The following is a 22,795-nucleotide window of genomic DNA, read 5'->3' on the forward strand; positions in this document are numbered from 1 at the left end:
CTTTTGATACTGTTGCACATGGAAGACTGCTGCACAAATTGGAGCAGTGTGACATTGGAGGCAAATTGCTGCTGTGGATAAAGGGGTGGCTGAGGGGGAGAAGACAGAGAGTGGTAATCAATGGACACTGCTCGTCGTGGACTAATGTTATTAGTGGAGTCCCTCAGGGCTCAGTGTTGGGTCCATTATTGTTTTCTGTATTCATAAATGATATTGATGATGGTATATCAAGCTTAATGTCGAAGTTTGCAGACGATACAAAGGGGGGGGGGTCATAAATGTTAACTTAATTGGAGCAGTGTGGCATTAAGGGAAAGTTGATACAGAGTGTTTATCAATGGAATCTTTGTGGACTAATGTTATTAGGGGAGTCCCTTAGGGTTCAAGTGCTGGGCCCATATTTTCTATATTTATTAATGATATTGATGAATATACACCAGGCTCAGTAGTAGTAGTAATGGAGATATGTGATGCAAGAAAGCAAGCGTATGAGCTTATGTAGCATCAGCTAAAAAAAAAAAAATTTTCACACATCCATTCCATCTAAAATTTTGTCCAGTTCCTCCTTGAATTTATTTAAGCTATCAACTTCCACAACAACAACAGATGGAAGTTTAAGTTTGTTCCAGCAATTAACCACCCGCTGGCTAAAGGCAAGGGAGTATTCCGCACATCTATTCTACAACTGTCTTTACTCAATTTGAATTTATGCCCCTTCAGGTTCATAATCTGAGCAAGCAGAAGAATCCCATCAAAATTCAGCGTGCTCAACACATTCAAGGCCGTATATACACCTCAATCAAATCGCCTAACAGGTGCCTAGTCTCCAGCCACTGCAATTTGCAGAACTTAAGCCTTTCTTGGTAAGAGAACCCCTTCATTCCCCTCACCAATCTTGTTGCCCTTCTCTGTACATGCTCAAGCAACTCTACATCCTTCCTAAAATAAGGCCTCCAAACCTGTAAGCAGTACTCAAGGCATGGCCTGACCATTGCCTTATACAAGGGATAATCACCTCATTTTACCTACTAGCAAAATGCCTGTATATCATTGACAATACCCCATGACCTGCTCTGGCAGCCTGTCTGCATTGCTCAGAAAACTTCATATCTGACTGTACAAATACTCCCAGAACCTTTTTCATTTTCTGCCACCCTAACTGTAGCTATCACACAGTTGTTACATTTCTCTGGGGTTACTTCTACCCATATGCAGTACTTTGCATTTGTCAAGGTTAAACTGCAGTTGCCACTTCTCAGCCCATCTGCCTAAATTTTCTAGATCCTGTTGGAGTACAACACTGCCATTACTGTCATTAATAACCATGCCAGCCTTTCGATCATCTGCAAACTTTGACATTAAGCCTGATATACCTTCATCAATATCATTGATAAATATATAAAACAACAGTGGGCCCAACACTGAACCCTGGGGGACTCCACTAATAACGTTAGTCCATTGATTATCATTCTGTCTTCTTCAACTCAACCACCCTTTTATCCATTGTAGCAATTTACCCTTAATACCATACTGCCCCAACTTGTACAGTAGTCTTCCATGTGAAACAGTATCAAAAGCTTTCCTGAAATCCAAGTACAGTAAACTCTCAATTTTCCGGGATAGATGGTAAAAAACAAATCCTGGATAATCAATTTCCTGGTGAATCTAAAAATACAGAAGTCCCCAACATACGTAAGAGATACGTTCCAAGAATCCTTACTTCGTCGAGTTTTACGTAACTTGGGAATGACTAATAACATATTGCTACTATATTATTATTGACAAATCTGAATTCAGCGCGATACTTGTTAATGTTTGACCATTTTCATACATCTTTATTAGTTTAATTTTCTGATCCAAATCGATCGCTTTCCTTTTCTTGGTAGATTTACTAGTAGCGCTGTACATTTATTCTCTTAGTCGGCACCATGATAACGGTCAAAATGAAATTTTCTGTAAAGAACTTCACAGGGTTAAGGCGAAAACCCACTATTATCACCCCGCACGAGCTCACATTTTGCTAAAGCACATTTCTAATTATAAAGAGGTAATAAACTCGACCTTATTGCATTTGCAAAAATACTGATAGCTGGAATTCTGTGGGTTTTTACGTTATTATGGTGAAATGCGTGTCCCTTTCACTGAAATCTTTAGTCATATAAAAAAAAAACCATAAATAAATTGTAAGAATCTTCTCTTCTTTCCTATTTTTTTGCTTGTTACTCTGTGTCTCACTTGTGCATGCCGTGATCATCGTTATTGATTGCTTATTTTATTTATTTATTTATTTTTGTTTGTTTTAAATTTTACAATCCTAAAAAAAAAAAAAAAAAAATTTGATCGAAAAAAAATTTACGTAAATCCATAGTTGCATAAGTCGGGGACTTACTGTATTGAAAAATGTTCAGCAACCTATGTAAAAAATTATGGCGATAGATAAAAAACAAAAAACTTACCACGCACTACTCACGTGTCCAAATATGATGCTTTAGTTTTTACAATGTCGATTTTAAGTCTAATAGCTTTCATATATTTTTTACGATGTTGCGTATGGTTTGGTCCCCAACATTATAATGGTTCATTAGAGATTTAATGGATGCACAGTTTTCAAACTTTTGAATAATTTCAAGTTTTTGTTTAACTGAAAGCGAACAAAAAAAAAATTCGACATCCCTGACATAAATAATGAAACAAAATTTGTCCTTTTGCGGTGCAACGGAAAACAATCGACACAATGCACTAAAACAAACTGAACATTTGTTGGTTTTTTTTTTTTTTTTTTTTTTTTTGAGTGGCGGGTGTGAAGACAGCGGGGGTTGCAAGATAATAGGTACACTAATCTCCCAATGACGACTTATAATGCCTTATTTACGACTTGCAAAACATCTGTTTATACCTTTCTATTTATTACTTGAATTTTATGATTTCTGGTTGATTTTTTTTTTTTTTTTAATTTGGAATCTTGAAGCGTCCCGGTTAATCTGATCCCAGTAAATCGAGAGTCTGCTGTACATGATATCAAAATTATTTTTTGCATCCGGTTCCTTTGTAACCACATTATAGTATCCAATCAAAGTGGTCAGACAAGACTTTCCCTTAACAAACCCATGCTGTGTCTGGATAATTAATGCAGTCTTGTCGAAATGATCCTGCAATGTGGTAGATGACTCTCATTAACCGGTGCAATACCACTACTTTGCTTATTAGAGGCTTGAAGTAGTGAAACCCATGTTTAGTTTCTAGAGCAAAGTTTCCGGCATCTCCCCCCCCCCCCCCCCCCTCCATACTTCTCCTTCAACCCATGCACGGTAGTAAGTACTATAGGTTTTGATACCTTTCGTGTTTGGGGTTTTCATAATAAAAAAAAAAAAAAAAACCATCTTTAACCAGCGACTCCATTATTTTCCATGGAACAGATGTTAAACTAACTGGTCTGCAATTACTAGTGTCACCTTTAGATCCCCCTTTGTGAATTGGGGATACAATTGCACATCCTGAGCCTGTAAGGACTTCCCCTGAGTACAAGGATGCTCTCATAATTATGGCTAAAGGTTTGCTTGCTTATTTTGCTGCCTCCTTTAATATAACTGGATAGATCCCATCCACCTCAAGTGCCTTTCTTATATTTAACTTCAACAATTTCTCCTCCACTTTGCTCTCAGTTATTACAAAATCATTAAGCACCCTGTTACAATCTGATAAACTTCTGGCATTTTCCTCCCTCAATAACTCCTCATGTGTGAATGTACATGCAAAATACTCATTCAGATTATCAGTTATCTGAGCAGGATCATCAACAGTCGAACCAATCTGATTCATCCCCTTCCTTCTTGAGTTTATGTAAGTAAAGAAGTCCTTGCTGTTTTTCTTAGCATTCTTTGCCAAAGATTTCTTGTAATCTGCCTTCTCTTGCCTAACCTCCTTTGCGACCTCATTACAGACTAGCTTATGTCTACCATAGACTTCTGTGTCACCCGATAATTTATATGAATCCCATGCATTTTTCTTCTCTGCCACGATTCTCATTAGTTCATCTGACATCCATTTAGGCCTAAACCTTGAACAATATTTCTTAATCAGTATGAAAAGCCTAGTAGCTTCCACAATTAGTATTATTATAAGCCATACGGTGGAAGGAAGCCTAACATATGCTGCACCAGCCAAAAAAAAAAAAAAAATTTCCCAAGTTACCCTGAGAGAGAGAGAGAGTCAGAAGTAGAAAGGAATCACCTAGAAAGAGAAGAATGATGATATCCAGCTCAAGACCCTGGGTATGCCAAGCCCATACTCACCATATGTGAGTCCCTGGGGTTCCTTGAATCTTCCCACTTAGAATTTGCTGTTGGTGACATCACCAGTTGATCCCACTGTACAGAATTTAAAAACTGTCTGAGACCACTGTAGTCACCAGTGTCACTAATGTCTACGTTTGCAGGTGATACAAACATTGGCAGGATGGTTAATGACAGTAACCAAGGTATGATACTGCAACATGGTTACAAAAAATTATGCAGGACTTAGAAATGTTAACTGAACTTTAACATTGACAAAAGCAAGGTATTGAATATGGTAGCAGTAATCCCAGGTTAATGTACCAACTGTGTGGTAGTACACTCAGGGCAGCAGAAAACAAAAAAGACCTGGGGCAGCAGAAAACGAAAAAGACCTTCATATCAGATCAGTCTGATATGAAGTCCTCTGAGCAATGCAGAAAGGTGGCTAAGACAGCTCATGGTGTTTTGTCAATGATATACAGGAATTTTGGCATCAGGGATAAGGAGGTGATTATCCCATTGTATAAGGCAATAGTTGGGTTGCATTTTGAGTACTACATACAGGCCCGGAGGCCTCATTTTAGGGAAGGATTCAGAGCTCCTGGAATGGGTACAGAGAAGGGCAATAAGATTGGTGAGGGGGAACAAAGGGGTGCTCTTACCAAAAAAAGGCTTCAGTTTTGCATTTGTAGAATATGGAGACTAGGCACCTGTGAGGAGATCTAATCAAGGTGTTTAAGGCTTTGAATGGATTGCATAAGCTCAATGCTGATGGTACCCTTTCTCAGATTACACATATGATGAGGCATAAATTCAAATTGAAGAAGGATGGTTGTAGGACAGATGTGCACTAGTCTGCCTTCAGCTAGTGGGTAGTTATTGCTGGAACAAACTTCCATCTGTTGTTGTGGAAGTGGGTAGTTTTTTAATAAATTCAAGGAAGAACTTGATAAACTATTGAAGGAGATGTACAGGTGATGTGGTAATTTTTTTTCTTTTGCTGATGCTGTATAAGCTTGCTTCTTGCATCATTTGCCACTAATCTGTTTTGCTAGAGTATTGCAAAAGTTTTGTGCAATTAATACCCCCACAAACTTAAATTTGGCAGAGATGTTGTTGTTATTTGGTTTTTAGGAACATTAGCAACTAAGGCCATATTGCTCCGGGATATGCAGTGGTCATTCCCTGACCTTTCCACATCCTCCGTATTTGGTGGTGACGGGCTCGAACCCCGGTCTAATCAAGAAGCGTGTGCTACGCACTGCTGCTCCTTCCCACCTGGCTACGGAGGCACCTGTTTGGCAGAGATTAATTGTTTCATATTTCTATTTTGTTACCAACACTTTTCTGAAAATTTAAGTATAATTCATAAACTTTTTTTTTCATTAAAACTAATGCGTATTTTTAGTCACCAAGAGACAAACAATGTAGAATGTTCAGTTATGATTAAAAAAAAAATGAAAAAATAAAATTAATAAGAACTGCAATCCACTGGTAAAAGGTCAAGCCTTAGTATGTTTCCAAGCATGATCCCAAAAACCATATATGTTTTTCAAAGATTAAAGTGTTAAATCTGGAGCCTGTCAGACTATGTGCTATTACTCGTGTTACAAAATAGGGCACTACTACTGCCATGTTAATTTAGCAAGCAAAAAAAAAAAAAAAAAAAGAAAAAAGTTATTAAAATCTTATGCATTATTCATCCTCACATCCACTGCTTGGATAACCTTACACATGACTCCTGAATCAGAATATGGAATCAGAAGAATGGAACTAATTACATTAACAAAACTTTAATGTAATTCTTTCTTTGTGCAATAGCACAAAGCACTTCTCTCTCTCTCTCTCTCTCTCGCTCTCTCTCTCTCTTCTTAATTATTGAAAATATTAAATAATCTGCTGACAAGGACTGATGCAGTCAGTACTATTTCATACAAAACACAAAAAACTAATCTAAATCAAAGTTATTCTAATATGAAATACTAATGCTTTTTTGATAATGAAATCACCTACACTGCAAGTTCATGAAGATAATTTACACAATTTAATTAACTAATAACTGTATATTATAATATTTAAAACGTTGAAGAACACTTAGTTCTTTTTTTCTGTGGATGAATAATTAAAAAAAAAAAAAAAAACTTGTTCTTATATCGACATAAGAATACAGTCAGTCCTCGTATAACACGTGTTTACACTACACAAATTCGATCATACACGATTTATAAATAGGGGAACAATATCTTATATAACACGAACCGAATTCGCTTATGCACGATTCGCCTTTGTGTTTACAAGAAATGGCAGTCGAACCATTTTTACAAGAAATGGCAGAATCACCCCAACCGAACGCAACACAATAGGAATGAAGAGAAGATTCTGAAAATGTACAGTATTTACGTTTTTTATATCAGTGAAGGGGGAACACATTTCACCATAATAACGTAAAAACCCACACAATTCCGGCTATCGGTATGATCGCAAATGCAATTAGATCGAGTTTACTACCAGTTTATAACAGATTCCACTAGCAGAAACGCAACTGGAAATTGTTTTTATTGTTTTATGGTAGTAACCCCCAGAAATGTGCATTAGTAAAATATGAAGTGTTAATAGTGTATCTCTGCCTTTATGGTGTTGTTTATTCAGTTGCTACACGTGCGCAGCTTTGTTTATGTGTATCAAGCGTACCTCCTCATTTTGTAATTGTGCTTTATTCCCTAAAAATGAGTAAAATACTTAAAAGGTGTGAAAAGGGAGCATCCTGGTGAAGACACTGCAGATTCAGAGAGAAAAAGAAACGCAATATTGATAAACAGAGGCGGACTGGGTCAAAAATTCTTACCCAGGAAAATTTATAGTGGCTTCATACTATGGTTTATAGCCAAAATCACTCCGGCCCACCGGTGTTTCACCGGCAAGGCTTATGGCCAGTCCGCCTCTGTCGATAGAGAAAAAATATGAAATTGTGAAACGCTTTTAGCGAAATGAAAGACCATCTGATATTGCACGTGCTACAGACCTAAATGAGGCAACGCTGAGAATTACAAAGAATGCAGAGAAAATAAAAACAACTTTCATAGCAGGAACAACTCAAAGTGTAACTAAAAACCAACGGTGAATTAGATTAAGACACAAAGAATTGGAAGAGATGGAACGGCTGTCATCTGTTTGGATAGAAAATCAAACAAAAAACAAGTCTGCTTACGATAGAAGCAAAAGCATTAGCAATATTTTATTACGTAATAGTCGTAATAAAATACATATTTTATTCGTAAAAATACGTATTTTTTATTATTTATTATATTATAATAAAATATAATATAATAATAATAATAAATATTATAAAAAATTATAATATTATTTTTTATTACATATTTTAATCGTTATAAAATACGTATTTCATTACGACTATTTATTGTGTTTGGTAATATTTGGTTACCAATGTGTGTTCAATCTTGGGAGGTCGGCACCTAACCCTTTTTTTCCCATAGGGCCTGTTGTTTATATTGCACGATTTTGCATTGCACGAGGGTTTCTAGGAACACAACTATCGTGCTATACGAGGACTGACTGTATTGCAAGAATATCTGCTGATGCTATTCAGGCAGTGTTATGTGGGTCGGAAAACTACTAGGTTAGGGGTATTCACAGACTAAAAGATTAACAGTAGCCACGTGCAGAGGAAAAAGTAAATTCTTGCACTACTTCTATTGAAATAAGCAGCAGCCTAGAGAGCAAGTTGCTGGGGATTTCAAGAGCTACTGGGAGTCATCACGGAACAAGTAAATACATGGGCTGTGTCAGGGTAACTAAGGGTAAGAACAAGTGCATGTATACTTGAATGTACACCTTTGCTAGATGTATAGTAAATAAATTTGATGAATTTGAAGTGCTGATCAAGGCATCAAAGGCAGATATTGTTGGGCTGTCAAAGACATGGTGTTACACAGATATAAGCAGTGCAGAATTGGAATTTGGGGAGTACGATGTGTATAGAAAGGATAGACAGGGAGGAGGGGTTAGGCTGTTAGCTGAGAGAAACAAAATCTAAGGAAGTGCATCCAGTTGACATGGGTGGACAGTGCAACGCTGAGTCTGTTTGGTGTGACATAAACAGTGGGAAAGGGTTTTTGGGTTTTTTTTTTTTTTTTTTTTTTTTTTTAGGAGCATTAGCAACTAAGGCCATATTGCTCCTGGATATGCGATGGTCATTCTCTTGACCTTTCCGCATTCTCCATATTTGGTGGTGACGGGCTGAAACCCCGGTCTAATCAAGAAGCGTGTGCTACGCTGCTGCTCCTTCCCACCTGGCTACGGAGCCGCCACTGGGAGAGGGAAAATGAGAGGAGTGTGTTATAGGCCTACTGACTTTGATGTGTTCAATCAACAGTTATACAGAGAAACAGAGTGGGCCAGTAAATCAGAATCACCCCGGGGGCTCACATCTGGTGAGTATGGGCTTGGCAAACCCAGGGTCCTGAGCTGGATATCATCATTCTTCTCTTTCTTGGTGATGCCTTTCTACTTCTCTCTCTCTCTCTCTCTCACACACACACACACACACACACACACACACACACACACACACACACACACACACACGGGTAACTCAGGAATTTATTTTTTTTTTGGCTGGTGCAGCATAAGCCTCAGGCTTCCTTGTACCATGTGGCTAATAATAATAATAATAATAATAATAATAATAATAATAATAATGTCTTGTAATGGAGAATTTTAACTTTTCCAGATATTGACTGGAACTTGCGCTTGGCCACTCACATGCTAGCAAGACTTTTGTGGATTTATTGGAGGATTGTTTTCTACAGCAAAATGTTTGAAGAGCAACCAGAGAGAGTAATACTCTTGATCTGATTATCAGCAGTGATTATTCATGCATTAAGAATTTGTGACAGTGTGACAGTTAAGAACTAAGTGACAGTGATTACAATGTACTGATGTGGGATTTATTTAAAGATGTAACTATCATCAAGGGTAAAGGGAAGGGTTTTTGCTTTCGTAAAGGTGACTACAGTGGCCTCAGGCAGTTTTTAAATTCTATATAGTGCGTTCAACTGATGACGTTACCAACGGTGAATTAGTATTAGTATTAGTAATGGCCGCATGGTGCAAGAAAACCTATGGCTTATGCTGCACCAGCCAAAAAAAAAAAAAAAAAAATCCGAACAAAACAATGATAAAAACAAAAAAAAATAATAATAATAATAATAATTAATAAAAAAAAAAGGAAATTAAACCTATCATCCTATGCGCTTCCCTTACCTGAAAGTACTATCCAGATGACCTTTGAATTTCCCCAAACTGTCAGCTTCTACCACCCATGAAGGCAACTTAGTCCAGTAATTTATAACTCGCTGGCTAAAATAAAACTTCCTGCAGTCCAATCTAAACATTTCCTCCCGTAACTTGAATTTATGTCCCCTAGTTCTAGCATCATTTATAATCTTGAAAATTTCGTCCTCATTCATTTTACTGATGCCTCTCACAGCCTTAAATACCTCAATCAAATCTCCTCTAAGGTGTCTAGTTTCCAAACTCTGCAACCCACATATTAGAAGTCTTTCTTCATAAGGACGCCCTTTTGCCGATTTCACCAGATGAGTTACCCGTCTTTGCACCCTTTCAAGAAGCTCGATGTCTTACTTTAGATGCGGTCTCCATACTTGAACACAGTATTCCAAGTGTGGTCTAACATAATCTTATATAATGGGATTATCACGTCCCTATCTCTACTTGCAAAAGTTCGATAGATCATCGATAGGACACCATGGGCCTTCCTTGCAACCTGTTTACAATGCTCAGAGAATTTCATGTCTGACCGTATAGTAACACTCAAGTCCCTTTCCTCCAGTACTGGGTTTAGTTGAACTCCACCAAGTGAATAAGTTATTTTGGGATTACTGTTTCCCAGGCGTAATACCTTACACTTTGTTGGATTAAAGCATAGCTGCCATTTTTCTGACCATTCCTGAAGTCTATCTAGGTCTCTCTGAAGAAGCCCAGCTTGACAGTGATCATTAACTACTCTACCAATTTTAATATCATCTGCAAATTTAGACATCACGCCCTCTATCCCTTCATCAATGTCGTTTATGAAAATTAAAAACAACAGTGGTCCTAATACTGATCCTTGGGGAACCCCACTTCTTACATCAACCCAATCTGAGGAATAGCCATTTATCACAACCCTCTGCCTCCTGCCCTGAAGCCATCCTTCTATCCATCTAAGGATTTTCCCAGTGATTCCAACCTGTTCCAGCTTATAAAGCAACCGCTCATGTGGGACTGAGTCAAAAGCTTTGCTGAAATCTAAATAAACAATGTCGAAATTATTCCCTAAATCCAGTTCGTGAGTGACCCTTTCGAAATAGCGAACCAGATTTGTTAAACATGATTTTCCCTTTACAAAACCATGCTGAGTATCCTTGAGAATTTCAATTCAATCCAAATGATCCTGAATTCCACCCTTGATCATTGCCTCCATGATTTTCCCTACTACTGAAGTCAGACTGACAGGTCAATAATTTCCAACTTCACTTTTAGAGCCACCCTTATGTATGGGAGATACATCTGCACTTTTCTAATCCAAGGGAATCTCCCCAGAGTCTAGCGATGCTCGCATAATTAGCCTTAATGGTTCAATGCACTCGCTTGCCACCTCCCTTAAGATTATAGGGTATATTCCATCAGCTCCAGGAGTCTTACTGGTCTGCAGGCTCGAAAGTTTTTTCATTAAATAATCTTGCGAAATTTCAATATCATTAATTACATATTTTTTAACTTCGCTCCCACAATTTCCCATTGCCACAAAAGGTTTTTCATTTGTAAATTTCGATGCAAAATAACTGTTGAGTTCATCTGCAACGGCAGCTGGTGTATTTAATACTATCCCCTTTCCCTTACGTAAAGGTCCGATCTGGTTTGTGCTGCTCTTCTTGGCATTTATATATGTGAAGAATTCTTTATCCCCCCCTCTTTGCTCTGTTTGCTAGTGATTTCTCATAAACTGCCTTTGCCTGTCGAACCTTTTCTGTGGCTCTATTACACATCACCTTGTAGCTGTTATAGGCTTCAGTACTTTTTATTGCTCTGTAACCTTTCCATGCCACCTTTTTCTGCTCAAGTAATGTGGTGACTTCACTATTCATCCAACTTGGAACCCTCCTCATGGAGTATTTTTTTAATGGTATATACGCATTCAAGGCATGTGTGATTAATGCTTTAAAAGCATACCACAGTTCCACTGTATTCTTTCTCTAAGCAATATCTACCCAGTTAATAGAGGCCATGTAGCACCTTAAGGCATCGTAATTTCCTTTTCTGAAATTATAACCCATTCCTTTGCCTTTTACTACTGCTACCTCTCTCTTCATCATCCACCATAGAACTCCGTGATCACTTCCTGCTACTGGTTCCTCTACTGTTTGTTATTTGGTTTTTAGGAGCATTAGCAACTAAGGCCATATTGCTCCGGGATATGCGGTGGTCATTTCCTGACCTTTCCGCATCCTCCGTATTTGGTAGTGACGGGCTCGAACCCCGGTCTAATCAAGAAGTGTGTGCTATGCACTGCTGCTCCTTCCCACCTGGCTATGGAGGCGCCCTGGTTCCTCTACTGTCAGCCCTGTTATGTCATCTGATTCATGGGTGATGATGAGGTCTAGGATATTCTTTTCTCTAGTACTTTCCCTGACATGTTGATACAAATAACAGTCATCTAGTTGATTTAAAAATTTTGTTCCCCATGTCGAGTTTCCTTCCCATTTACTCCAATCAATTAGAGGCAAATTGAAATCACCCATAATAAGGCATTGACGCTTACTTGCCCATTCCATTTGCATGTAAAGGCTTTTGTCATAATCTTCACAATCACCTGGTCTGTAGATTACTCCTACTCGCATTATACCGTTGTTTCCAACTATCTCACACCATACAGACTCTATACTAGCATGTGAAATATCTGAATCCGGGAAAGCTATCGTCACACTCAGGCTGCTTCTGATAAGAAGCATTACCCCACCACCCCTTCTATCTACCCTATCCTTCCTAAATACATTATACAAGCCGTACTTAAACTCATCATCCCCAATTTCCGGGTGGCACCACGTCTCTGTAAGCCCTATTATGTCCGCGTTACTTGTTTTAACCAGCAGTTTGAATTCGCTCATTTTATTGACAACACTTCTAACATTACTGTATAAACAATTAAGATTTACTGTTCTTGTATATTTAACAACCCTAACACAACACTTGAAGTTTTTTAGGCTCTCTTCCCTGATATTAGCTACCCGCTCACGTGAAACGTGTCTGCCCCCAGAACATCTAGATAATACGTCCAGTTGGGGTAACAGATAAGAACTCTTAAGGTATCTGCAAGAGTTACTTTGACCAATATTATCAGATAAACGCGTGTCAGTATTACCCACATCCCCCCTAACTAGCAGTTTCCCTGAACCTTTAAGGTATCCTCAATAATACTAGCAAAAACTTTTGCACCACCTTCGTTTAAGTGTATCCCGTCTCTACAAAACAAATTCCTTCTACCTACAAGTGTGGGCCATGCTGATAGAAATTTCCCCCTAAAGCCTTGCAGATTCCTTCAAGTCTTGAGTTAATCCACAAGGCTCTTAACATATAATCCCTCCTATCGTGTCTGGGCAGAATTGCAGACACGTAGACATTATGGCCTAGCTCGCGACATTTCCTCAGCATGGTCCTGTATTTTTCCAACAAATCGTCAGATCGTGCACGTTTAATATCATTAGTCCCCACATGAATAATAATATTCTCTTTACCCCCTTTAAAATCTGACAATCTGTTGGTGACATCATCAATAGTTGCTCCCGGCAGACATACCCTGGTTCTACTCCACCCATCCTTATTACAAAAAATATTCCCCGTTTCCCTGACAATGGAGTCTCCTAATAAAACAATGTCCTTTTTAAACAGAGTAGTTTGCACTTGGATTTTCTGTTTTGAGGCTCGAATCGGGTGTGCATCACTTGGCAGATTTCTGGAGTCTTGAGTCCCTGACGAGCTCCCAGATGCATTATTCTCGAGGGCAAGCACCCGTTTTTTCAGGGACTCAAATTGTTCCATCAGTGCACCAAATTGTAATTTAAGATCGGTGCACTCCTTACATCGATCACAAAGAAAAGAATCCCCAGGTGAGGTAGGATTAGTCACCAGGTCGACCTTGGAAAACATTCCACAGGTTCCACAACAGATTAAATCATTACTCACCCGTAAATCGCCATCGGCTATTTCCGTGTGAGTCACGATACCCTGTGACGTGTTTAAGGCAGATCTCGTAACTACCATTATAAAATTAAATAAATATCAATGAAAGTTAACTTTAAAAAATTATATCTATAATATTATTAAAATCAAACTTTTACAGGAAAACCTATAACAAAATAATCCAACAATATCTAAATAAATCAAATATTTAAAAGCACTATCCAAAAGTAAACCACTTAACTGAGGAGCCCTGACTAAGCGCGTCCGCTCACCTCGAATGCCAACACTGAATTCTAAATGAGAAGCCTTCGGGGACTTAATCTTGGAGGCTACTAGGCTTTTCATACCAACTAAGAAATACTGTTTAAGGTTTTGGCTTAAGTGGATGTCAGCTGAATTAATGAGGCTCGTGGCAGAGAAGAAAAATGCATGGGATGCATATAAATTATCAGGCAGGCGACACAGAAGCTTATGGCAGATATAAGCTAGTTTGTAATCAAGTCACAAAGGAGGTTAGGCAGGCAAAGGCAGATTATGAAAAATCTTTGGCAAAGAATGCAAAGAGCTCTTTACTTATTTAAAGTCTAGAACAGCGTTTCCCAAACTTTTTAAGTCACGGAACACTTTTCATATCACACTATATTTACGGAACACAAGTTTAGCGGGAGCCAAAGAACAGTTGGCTAATATTTTATTACATATGATGCACTGTGCATCAGTAGTATCTTTATTTCCAACACATGTAAAGCCGAAATTCAAATAATTGTCATCATACTTTTGTTTTGGTCTTTTATTAGTTGGTTTCTATTTTTTCACTTCAGATATTTGGGGAACAAAATTCCCTGCAATTGTTCATCCTCACTTTGAAGGGTAACAATATTGTGTTCGTTTTCATCAACCACAGTTGCAATATTAGAAGTACTTGCTTCTCATTTTAAAGTTCCTTTTCTCAATCACAAATCCATGGTCATTTATTTTAATAATAACAAGGGGGGCTTCGCCCCCTGCTTGCTGTGCTCGCTTCTTTTGATAAATAAAATACTTACAGAAGCTTTCGACTGTATCTCTTCTGCAGCTAAGATTACATAAATACGTTACTATATCTATATAATATCGGTGTAGATACACCATAGACAACTCTTAAAGAAAAACTACGATCGTAGTGTGAAAGGCATCCACCAATGAAAAGCCAACTAGTTTTGAAACGGTGCCATCTGGGTGGTGGTGCCCACTGATAAGTGACAATAATCTTCTCTATTAGTGAAGCGTTACTTATTCGAGGTAGTGCAATACATGGTAACTAGTTGTGAAGGATGAGCATAATATGAGAAACAGATGAAATGATGCCTTTCACACTACGATCGTAGTTTTTCTTTAAGAGTTGTCTATGGTGTATCTACGCCAATATTATATACACTGGTGTTCAAAGAAAGTGCATCACCTAGGAATTTCACATTTCTAACCCTTTTTCGCGATGGTATGTTACATTAATGACTAGCATCACAAATAGAAATATAAACAAAAGATATTTATTAATAGTTAAGGCAAAAAAAGCTAAATAATATTTGGCACATGCTCTCAAAATATTCCCAAATGTGCATTTGCACCCTTTATACAAAAGTTTTGGTAAACACGACAATTATGGCTGAAACGTTATCAGAAGCCCTCAATTTGCTTCAGTTTACCATCAGAAAGTTCACCAGGTGCAAACTAATATTTAGTTGAACCGCCTCTGGCACTGATGACAACAGCACACCGTCAAGGCATTGACAAGATCAATTTCTTAAGATAATCAACTGATAGTTTGTGGTTCCAAACGTGAATTATGGCTTCCTGAAGTTCACAAAGAGTCTTTGGTTTCTTTCTGGCAACTGCAGATTCCACATGATGCCAACAGTTCTCTATAGGATTCAGGTCCAGTCGGGCTGTTTCCTGGCCAGCTAACAGTTGTAATGGATCGTTCTTCCAACCATTTTTTTCACCTGTAACAAATGTAAACACATTACTGTCGAACTTCTAATGCAGAAATGAAGCTAAAGTAACTACAGAAGTGCCTACTTACACATTTTGCCCGATGACAAGGAGCAGAGTCGTCCTGAAAGATGCAGTTACTTGGCAGGTTAAAATAGTCTCTAATGGCTATATTGGAAGGCAGCAATTTGCCTTCCAATATAGCCAGGTATCCACTGGCATTTACAGAACCTTTTATAACCTGCAACTAATACGAAATGCACCCCCATATCATTTGGCTGGTAGGGAATTTCACTGTAGACACCATACAGTCTGGATGAGATTCTTCACCACATCTATGGCGAATTGTTTGTCTCCCATCAGAGCCATGTAAGTTGAATTTTTTCTCATACGGGAAAATAACTGACTTCCACTGCTTGGGGATCCATTTGACATGCTTCTTACACCAAATTAATCGGGCCTTTTTAATTTTTTGTGAGGAGGGGCTTCTTCTTAGGACAACGGGCTACAAGTCCATTTTTGAAGAGGCATCTTCTGACTGTTACTGCACTTGCTACCACTCCTGTATGTTCTCCCCAGTGGCATAGCTAAGGGAGGGCAGAGGTGGCGGTTCACCCCGGGCGGCACTTTTTTGGGGGAGGCACTTTTCATGTGAGACACAATTTTATTTTTCGATGATTCTTTTATTTATGTTAACTTAGTAATTTCTATTACTTAATGAACAGAAAAGCAAGAAAAATAACATTTAGAATGTTGGAATTAAAGTTTTACTTCAAAAATAAACAGTGTTGTTTTAATTTATTTCCCTATATGTTGTTTTGACTTTTTGTAGTATTTTTGGTGTGTATTGAGAGGGGTGGTATATTCAGGTACCGCTCCAGGCAGCAAAAGCTCTAGCTATAGTACAGGTTCTTCCCATTCTCTTTTCAGCTCAGGCGAAGAAGCTTTACGGTTTTTAAGGCATAAGCGCTTCAAAACGCGGTCCTGTTTTGGCGTAGAGACTCATTTGCGTCTAGTTCCTTTTTTCCTATCAGCAGAACCAGTATTCTTGAGTTTGGAAAGTAATCTACTCACTGTCGACTGATTACAAGACACTCTATAAGCAATATGATGGGAAAAACATCCTTCCTCATGTAAAGCAACAATAGCACTCTTTCTCTGTGGCGTCAACTGCACGTAACTCGCCATCCTGACACAAGCAAGGAACGACAGCAACTCTTGCAGAAAGTGTTTATATAGCTGAAAAACAGCTGATGCAATATTACGTCACCACCTTCATATGTAAATCTTATCTGATGCAATCTGTAAGAAATATTGCCATATACTTACGTTATTAGGACGACAATTACAATTTTAAGGGGTGATGCAATTTCTTTGAACACCAGTGTAGATATAGAATCTTAAAATATTATGCCTTGTTGCATTTAGTTTATTGAAATAAATACGTTACATATGGAAATCAAGAATGGTACCATGTGGTCATGTTAGATAAACATAGCATGCAACCACGCTTAAGCAGAAGCTTGTTTTACCACAGTAAAACAAGCGTCTGTTACATATTTTAGTATTTGTTACGTATTACCACGTAACCTGCATCTCTCTTCTCCCAAGGCACCTCCATAGCCAGGTGGGCAGGAGCAGCAGTACGTAGCACACGCTTCTTGATTAGACCGGGGTTCAAGCCTGTGACCACAAAATACGGAGAATGCGGAATGACCACCGCATATCCCCGGAGCAATATGGCCTTAGTTGCTAATGCTCCTAAAACCCAAACAAACAAACAACAACTCCTCTCCCATTGGCTGAATAAATATCACTAGGAGGAAAATTATTTTAATGTATAGAAAGATATTTAGAAATATTGATGATTATCAAAATAGATTTATACAAGGAAGTGAGTTCAGTTATGATATCGGTTCGCTTCCCCCTGTCTATCAATCCGTGTACTCCAGGCTAAAGCGCATACGAATAGCATATTACATCACTACATTGCTACTTTTTCGTGGACGTCATTACCTCTATGCAAATCCCGCCAACATAAAGTGTTCCACAGTCTATTTGATTATTAGTCTATGCCAGTATATTAATAATTGGAAAGAAAAAAAAAATGGAAAAATTATAATGATACAAAAGTTGTGTACGCTATAAATGGGATTTACTCAAAGTGGGATTTACTCAAAGAAGTGGGATTTACTCAAAGAAGTAACTACCATTAAGGGTAAAGGGGAGGGTTTTTGCTTTCATAAAGGTGACTACGGTGGTCAGACAGTATTTAAATTCTATACAGTGGATACAACTGATGATGTTACCAACAGCAAATTCAAAATGGGAAGCATTCAAAGAATTAATCTTGGAAACTACTAGGCTTTTCATACCAACAAAGAAATATTGTTCAAGATTTAGGCCTAAATGGATGTCAGATGAACTAATTATACATGTGACAGAGAAGAAAAATGCATGGGATACATATAAATTAACATGTGACACAGAAGTTTATGATAGATATAAGCTGGTCTGTAACCAAGTTACAAAGGAGGTTAGGCAGGCGAAGGCAGATTACGAGAAATCTTTGGCAAAGGATGCAAAGAAAAACAGCAAAGAGTTCTTTACTTATGTAAACTCTAGAAGGAAGGGGATGAATCAGATTGGTCCACTTGATATCGATGGTTCAACTGTTGATGATCCTGATCAGGTAGCTAACAAACTAAATGAATATTTCGCATCGACATTCACACATGAGGAGTTATTCAGGGAGGGGAATGCCAGAGGTGTATTCAACTCTGGCAGTAAGCTAGATAATCTTGTAATAACTGAGAGTAAAGTAGAGGAGAAATTGTTGAATATAAACACAAGAAAGGCACCTGGGGTGGATGGGATCTATCCAGTTATATTAAAGGAGACGGAAAAGGAAGTAAGCAAACCCTTAGCCATAATTATGAGAGCTTCCCTGGACTCAGGGGAAGAACAATGGACTGGAGATGTGCAAATGTGACCCCAATCCACAAAGGAGAATCAAAGGGAGAAAAGTAATTACAGACCTCTTAGCTTAACTTCTGTTCCAGGGAAATTAATGGAGGCACCGGTTAAAGAAGCATTGCAGGATCATCTAGACAAGACTTCAGTTATAGCTCGGACACAGCATGGGTTTGTTAAGGGGAAGTCATATCTGACTAATTTGATTGGATACTATGATGTAGTCACAAAGGAACTGGATGCAAAGAGTAACTTTAATATCATATATTTGGATCTTAGAAAAGCCTTTGATACTGTTGCACATGGAAGACTGCTGCATAAATTGCAGCAGTGTGGCACTGGAGGCAAATTGCTGCTATGGATAAAGGAATGGTTGAGTGGGAGAAGACAGAGAGTGGTAATCAATGGACACTGCTCTTCGTGGACTAATGTTATTAGTGGAGTTCCCCAGGGTTCAGTGTTGGGTCCATTATTATTTTCTGTATTTAAAAATGATATTGATGATAATATACCAAGCTTAATATCCAAGTTTGCAGATGATAATCGAAGGTTGGCAGGGTTGTTAATGAAACTAATGACAGTACACTGCTGCAACAGGATCTAGAAAAGTTGAGCAGATGGGCTGAGAGGTGGCAAATGAAGTTTAACATTGACAAATGTAAAGTACTACATATGGGAAGCAGTAATCCCAGAGTAACGTATCAACTCTGTGGTACTACACTGACAGAGAATGAAAAGGACCCGGGGGTAATTGTGCAGGCAGATATGAAGTTTTCTGAGCAGTGCAGACGGTCTGCAAGAGTAGATCGTGGTGTCTTGTCAATGATATACAGGAATTTTCCTAGCAGGGATAAGGAGGTGATTATCCCCTTGTATAAGACAATGGTCAGACCACACCTTGAGTACTGTATACAGTTCTGGAGGCCTCATTTTAAGAAGGATGTAGAGCTGTTGGAACGAGTAGAGAAGGGCAACATGATTAGTGAATGGAACAAAGGGTTGCTCTTACGAAGAAAGGCTTAAGTTTTTAAAATTACAGTGTCTGGAGACTAGGCACCTGCGAGGTGATCTAATTGAGGTGTATAAAACTTGAATGGTTTGAGCATGCTCAATGCTGATGGGATTCTTCTTCTTGCTTAGAATAATCGCCTGAGAGAGCATAAATTCAAATTGAGGAAAGACAGTTGTAGGATAGATGTGCAGAAGTTTGCCTTTAGTCAGCAGGTGGTTGATTGCTGGAACAAACTTCCATCTGTCGTAGAAGTTGAAAGCTTAAATAGAGTCAAGGCAGAACTTGACAAACATTTGGAGTGAGTGGATGGGTGAAATAAGGGTTTTTTTTTTTTTTTTTTGGCTGATGCTATATAAGATTGCTTTCTTGCATCATGTGCCTTTGTTAATGCTAATGCTAATGCTAAATATGCAAAATTTATTTATTTTATTATTATTTTTTAATTATTAACTAGGGGTCTCTGCCCCCACTCATGCTTTTCTACATAATATGTAGAGGTATGACAGAGTAAGTCAAATCTTTTCTAAGTAAAAGACACACCTGTCAAAACACACTGATCGATATCTAATCTAATATATAAAAGAAAATAGAAAGTGTAAAGAAAATGGAAGGTCCACTACCCAGCAAACTGATAAATGCACTCAGGAGTGGGGTGATAGGGCTATCCAGACAATGTACCCGCACATCTACCAGTCTGAACCTTGTCCTCAGACCACAAGGGTAATGTCATGGCATTGACACAGTTAACCCTTGTAAGTGAACCCACTAGCCAATTGATCCTGGGAGAGCCATCCCAGGACTACCTGTCTTATCAAAGGATGGGAGCCAATGTAGTGTATTGAAGGTGGGTCCCCTCAACCACCAGAATCCCTCTTTCTAAACTTTCCCAGGTTGAAGTGTAGGGCAAATGCGCTGAATTCCTATGGCATGGAACACAGGCTACGAGTGCTGGATCCCAGTGATGCTACCGGACCTCCAGATTAGCATCACTGGGAGGTCCCCTCACCACATAAAGGTGCTCACATTGAGAGGGACACGTTTATTTTTAATTGTGTTTTCACAGCCTATGTTAATGAAGTTGTAAAAAGAGTATTCCATATCCAGACCCTCAACTACAGGATCATATAATCCTGTTTGAAAGTAGCACGCGATTCACTAATACCAGATTATAAAAACTTACATTTCTGGCACATATAAAGAAAATCTAAACCAACTTTCTGGAAAAGAAGAATATTCTTTGAGCAATAGCTGCCAAAAACTTTGGCATTAAATGTCCTAGCCTTCTCAATGTCTATTGATTTCTAATCAGATTAAGTCTAGACTATAGCTCTCCAGTCTATGACCATGCCAGAAGCTCATGAATCACCATTGCATCTCAGAAGGAAAATGCTAGTAGTAAACAATGCATCCAAAGTTTGGAGCCTGCCAACTCACCTTATTTGTCCATATCTCTTTGAACCTCAATGGATTGTGCTATAAAGAAATGAACCTCTTAGCACAAACCTGCAGGCATTAGACTTCATGAGATCACTTCAAATTCAAATCTACACATTGACAAAATCTATCAAGATGTGGAATCGTGGTTTCATATCTCGATCCATATTTGAAAGGCTGCCATTCAAACAAGTCAATATACAGCCTGGTTGTCTAGTTCACAAAATACTTCTTGCCAGTCATGGATCTAGCAGTTTTCTGTTGAGTATGGATTGGTGGCTAATATTCCTTCTTATTTCATTCTTCCATTACTACTATGTTGTACATGCGATATTTCAGTATTTAGACCATGGCTTATTTCAAATGGTTCTATCTCTGCAGTAGGCAAAATTTGTGTTTAGATTTCAGCCATGATGGGCATTAATATTTTACCTTCCAAGTCATTAATTTATTTCATATGCTTTATTTTCATTTACTTTTGCTATTTCTGTTCCTATTGCTTAGGATTCTTGTACAAATTGGCATATATTTTTCTCTTGTAATGTTTGATATTTTGCACTTTAGGATTTTCGGGTAGTCTCTTCAGTAGCTTCAAAATTATTTTTTTAATTATTTAATTTTTCTTTTGCTTGGCCTTTGTCCTTTGATTTCTTAATTATTAATATTTCATGGTTTCTGTACTTTCATCTTACATTGCTACCTCTGTCACAGTTACTAGTATTACTATTATTTGCTGAGTGGATACATACATCTATACATGTACATACTGCTGAAAGGGTTAAGTAGATGAACACTATACATAAAAGAATTACACTTAAATATATATAAAAAAATGCATCCTAAGCAAAAACTTTGTTTTGTAGAGGTAGAACTTAAATGCTAAATGGTGAAATCAGATTATAACACAGGAGTTACAAATTTAGTACTTACCATAGACAACTGTTCCTTCTCAGCACGATTTGTTAATAATATAAATGCTTGGCTGATTTTCTTAAATTTCTAAAAATAAAGTGAATATCAGAATCATACATAGGCATATTTGATATTATTTGAAGTAATGACAATTAAACAAAAACAAACAAAAGAAAAAAATAAATCTCTTTTAAAGAAAAATAAGTAATTTTAGAAAATTCCAATGTGCTAAATTTAAAACTAAGCTTGAAAATTTTGTATCCCCCACCATTTGCAATGGTAATAAAATTGAAAACTTATATATGAATAATATTTTCCTGCAATTAGTAAGGGAGTAAATATTATCATCCTTCTGCACCTGCACTCTGTTTTAACTGGAAAATCAACTGGTACAAATCTCCTTGAGACCGTTTACTGGATGCAAAAAGCTCTTAACAATAAGGAACAGCTCGATATTATCTTCCTTGACGTTCTGCGTTATCAAGACAATATCAAGACTTCCTATCTGTGTTATCAAGACAATATCTCGATAATGGCTCTTGAACAAATTCTTACTACCAAAGATTTTATGTAACATTCTGAAGAAAAGACACCTCAATCTCTCATGACAATTTTATTGCTCATTACACCATTTTCGCAGGGAGTGCCACAAGGAGGGGTTCTCTGCTCAGTATTATTTTCTGCAGCTCTCGAACCCTTTTTTTGCATCCCATAAAGATAACTTTATAACATATACTGATGACCTGAAATTATTTGTCAGATCTCAAGATCAACAACAAGTTAAGCAAACAAATCAACAAGCTAATAACACAATAAACGAACTGGAGTATTACCTCGACTGTATAGGACTACATTCACACCCAAGCAAATCTGCCCAGATGATAAATAAAAAGAAAAAGAGCAGGAACAATATCACTATACTGGTAAGCGAATGTGATATACAAAAGCTTAAATCGTA

General features: G+C 37.9%; 1 protein-coding gene across 1 annotated transcript in view; it reads right to left on the reverse strand.

Annotated features, from left to right (window-relative positions):
- Positions 1-22,795, reverse strand: part of LOC150083301 (uncharacterized) — a 122,457-nt gene that overhangs the window by 43,398 nt on the left and 56,264 nt on the right. The window contains exon 3 of the mRNA XM_090378470.1: positions 21,856-21,924. Coding sequence (XP_090234596.1) covers positions 21,856-21,924 — 69 coding nt within the window. The remainder of the gene's footprint in view (positions 1-21,855; positions 21,925-22,795) is intronic.

Source organism: Mastigoproctus giganteus, chromosome 7 (genome assembly GCF_048544385.1).
Source record: "Mastigoproctus giganteus isolate SK-2022 chromosome 7, ASM4854438v1, whole genome shotgun sequence".
In the NCBI taxonomy this organism is placed as follows: Eukaryota; Metazoa; Arthropoda; class Arachnida; order Uropygi; family Thelyphonidae; genus Mastigoproctus; species Mastigoproctus giganteus.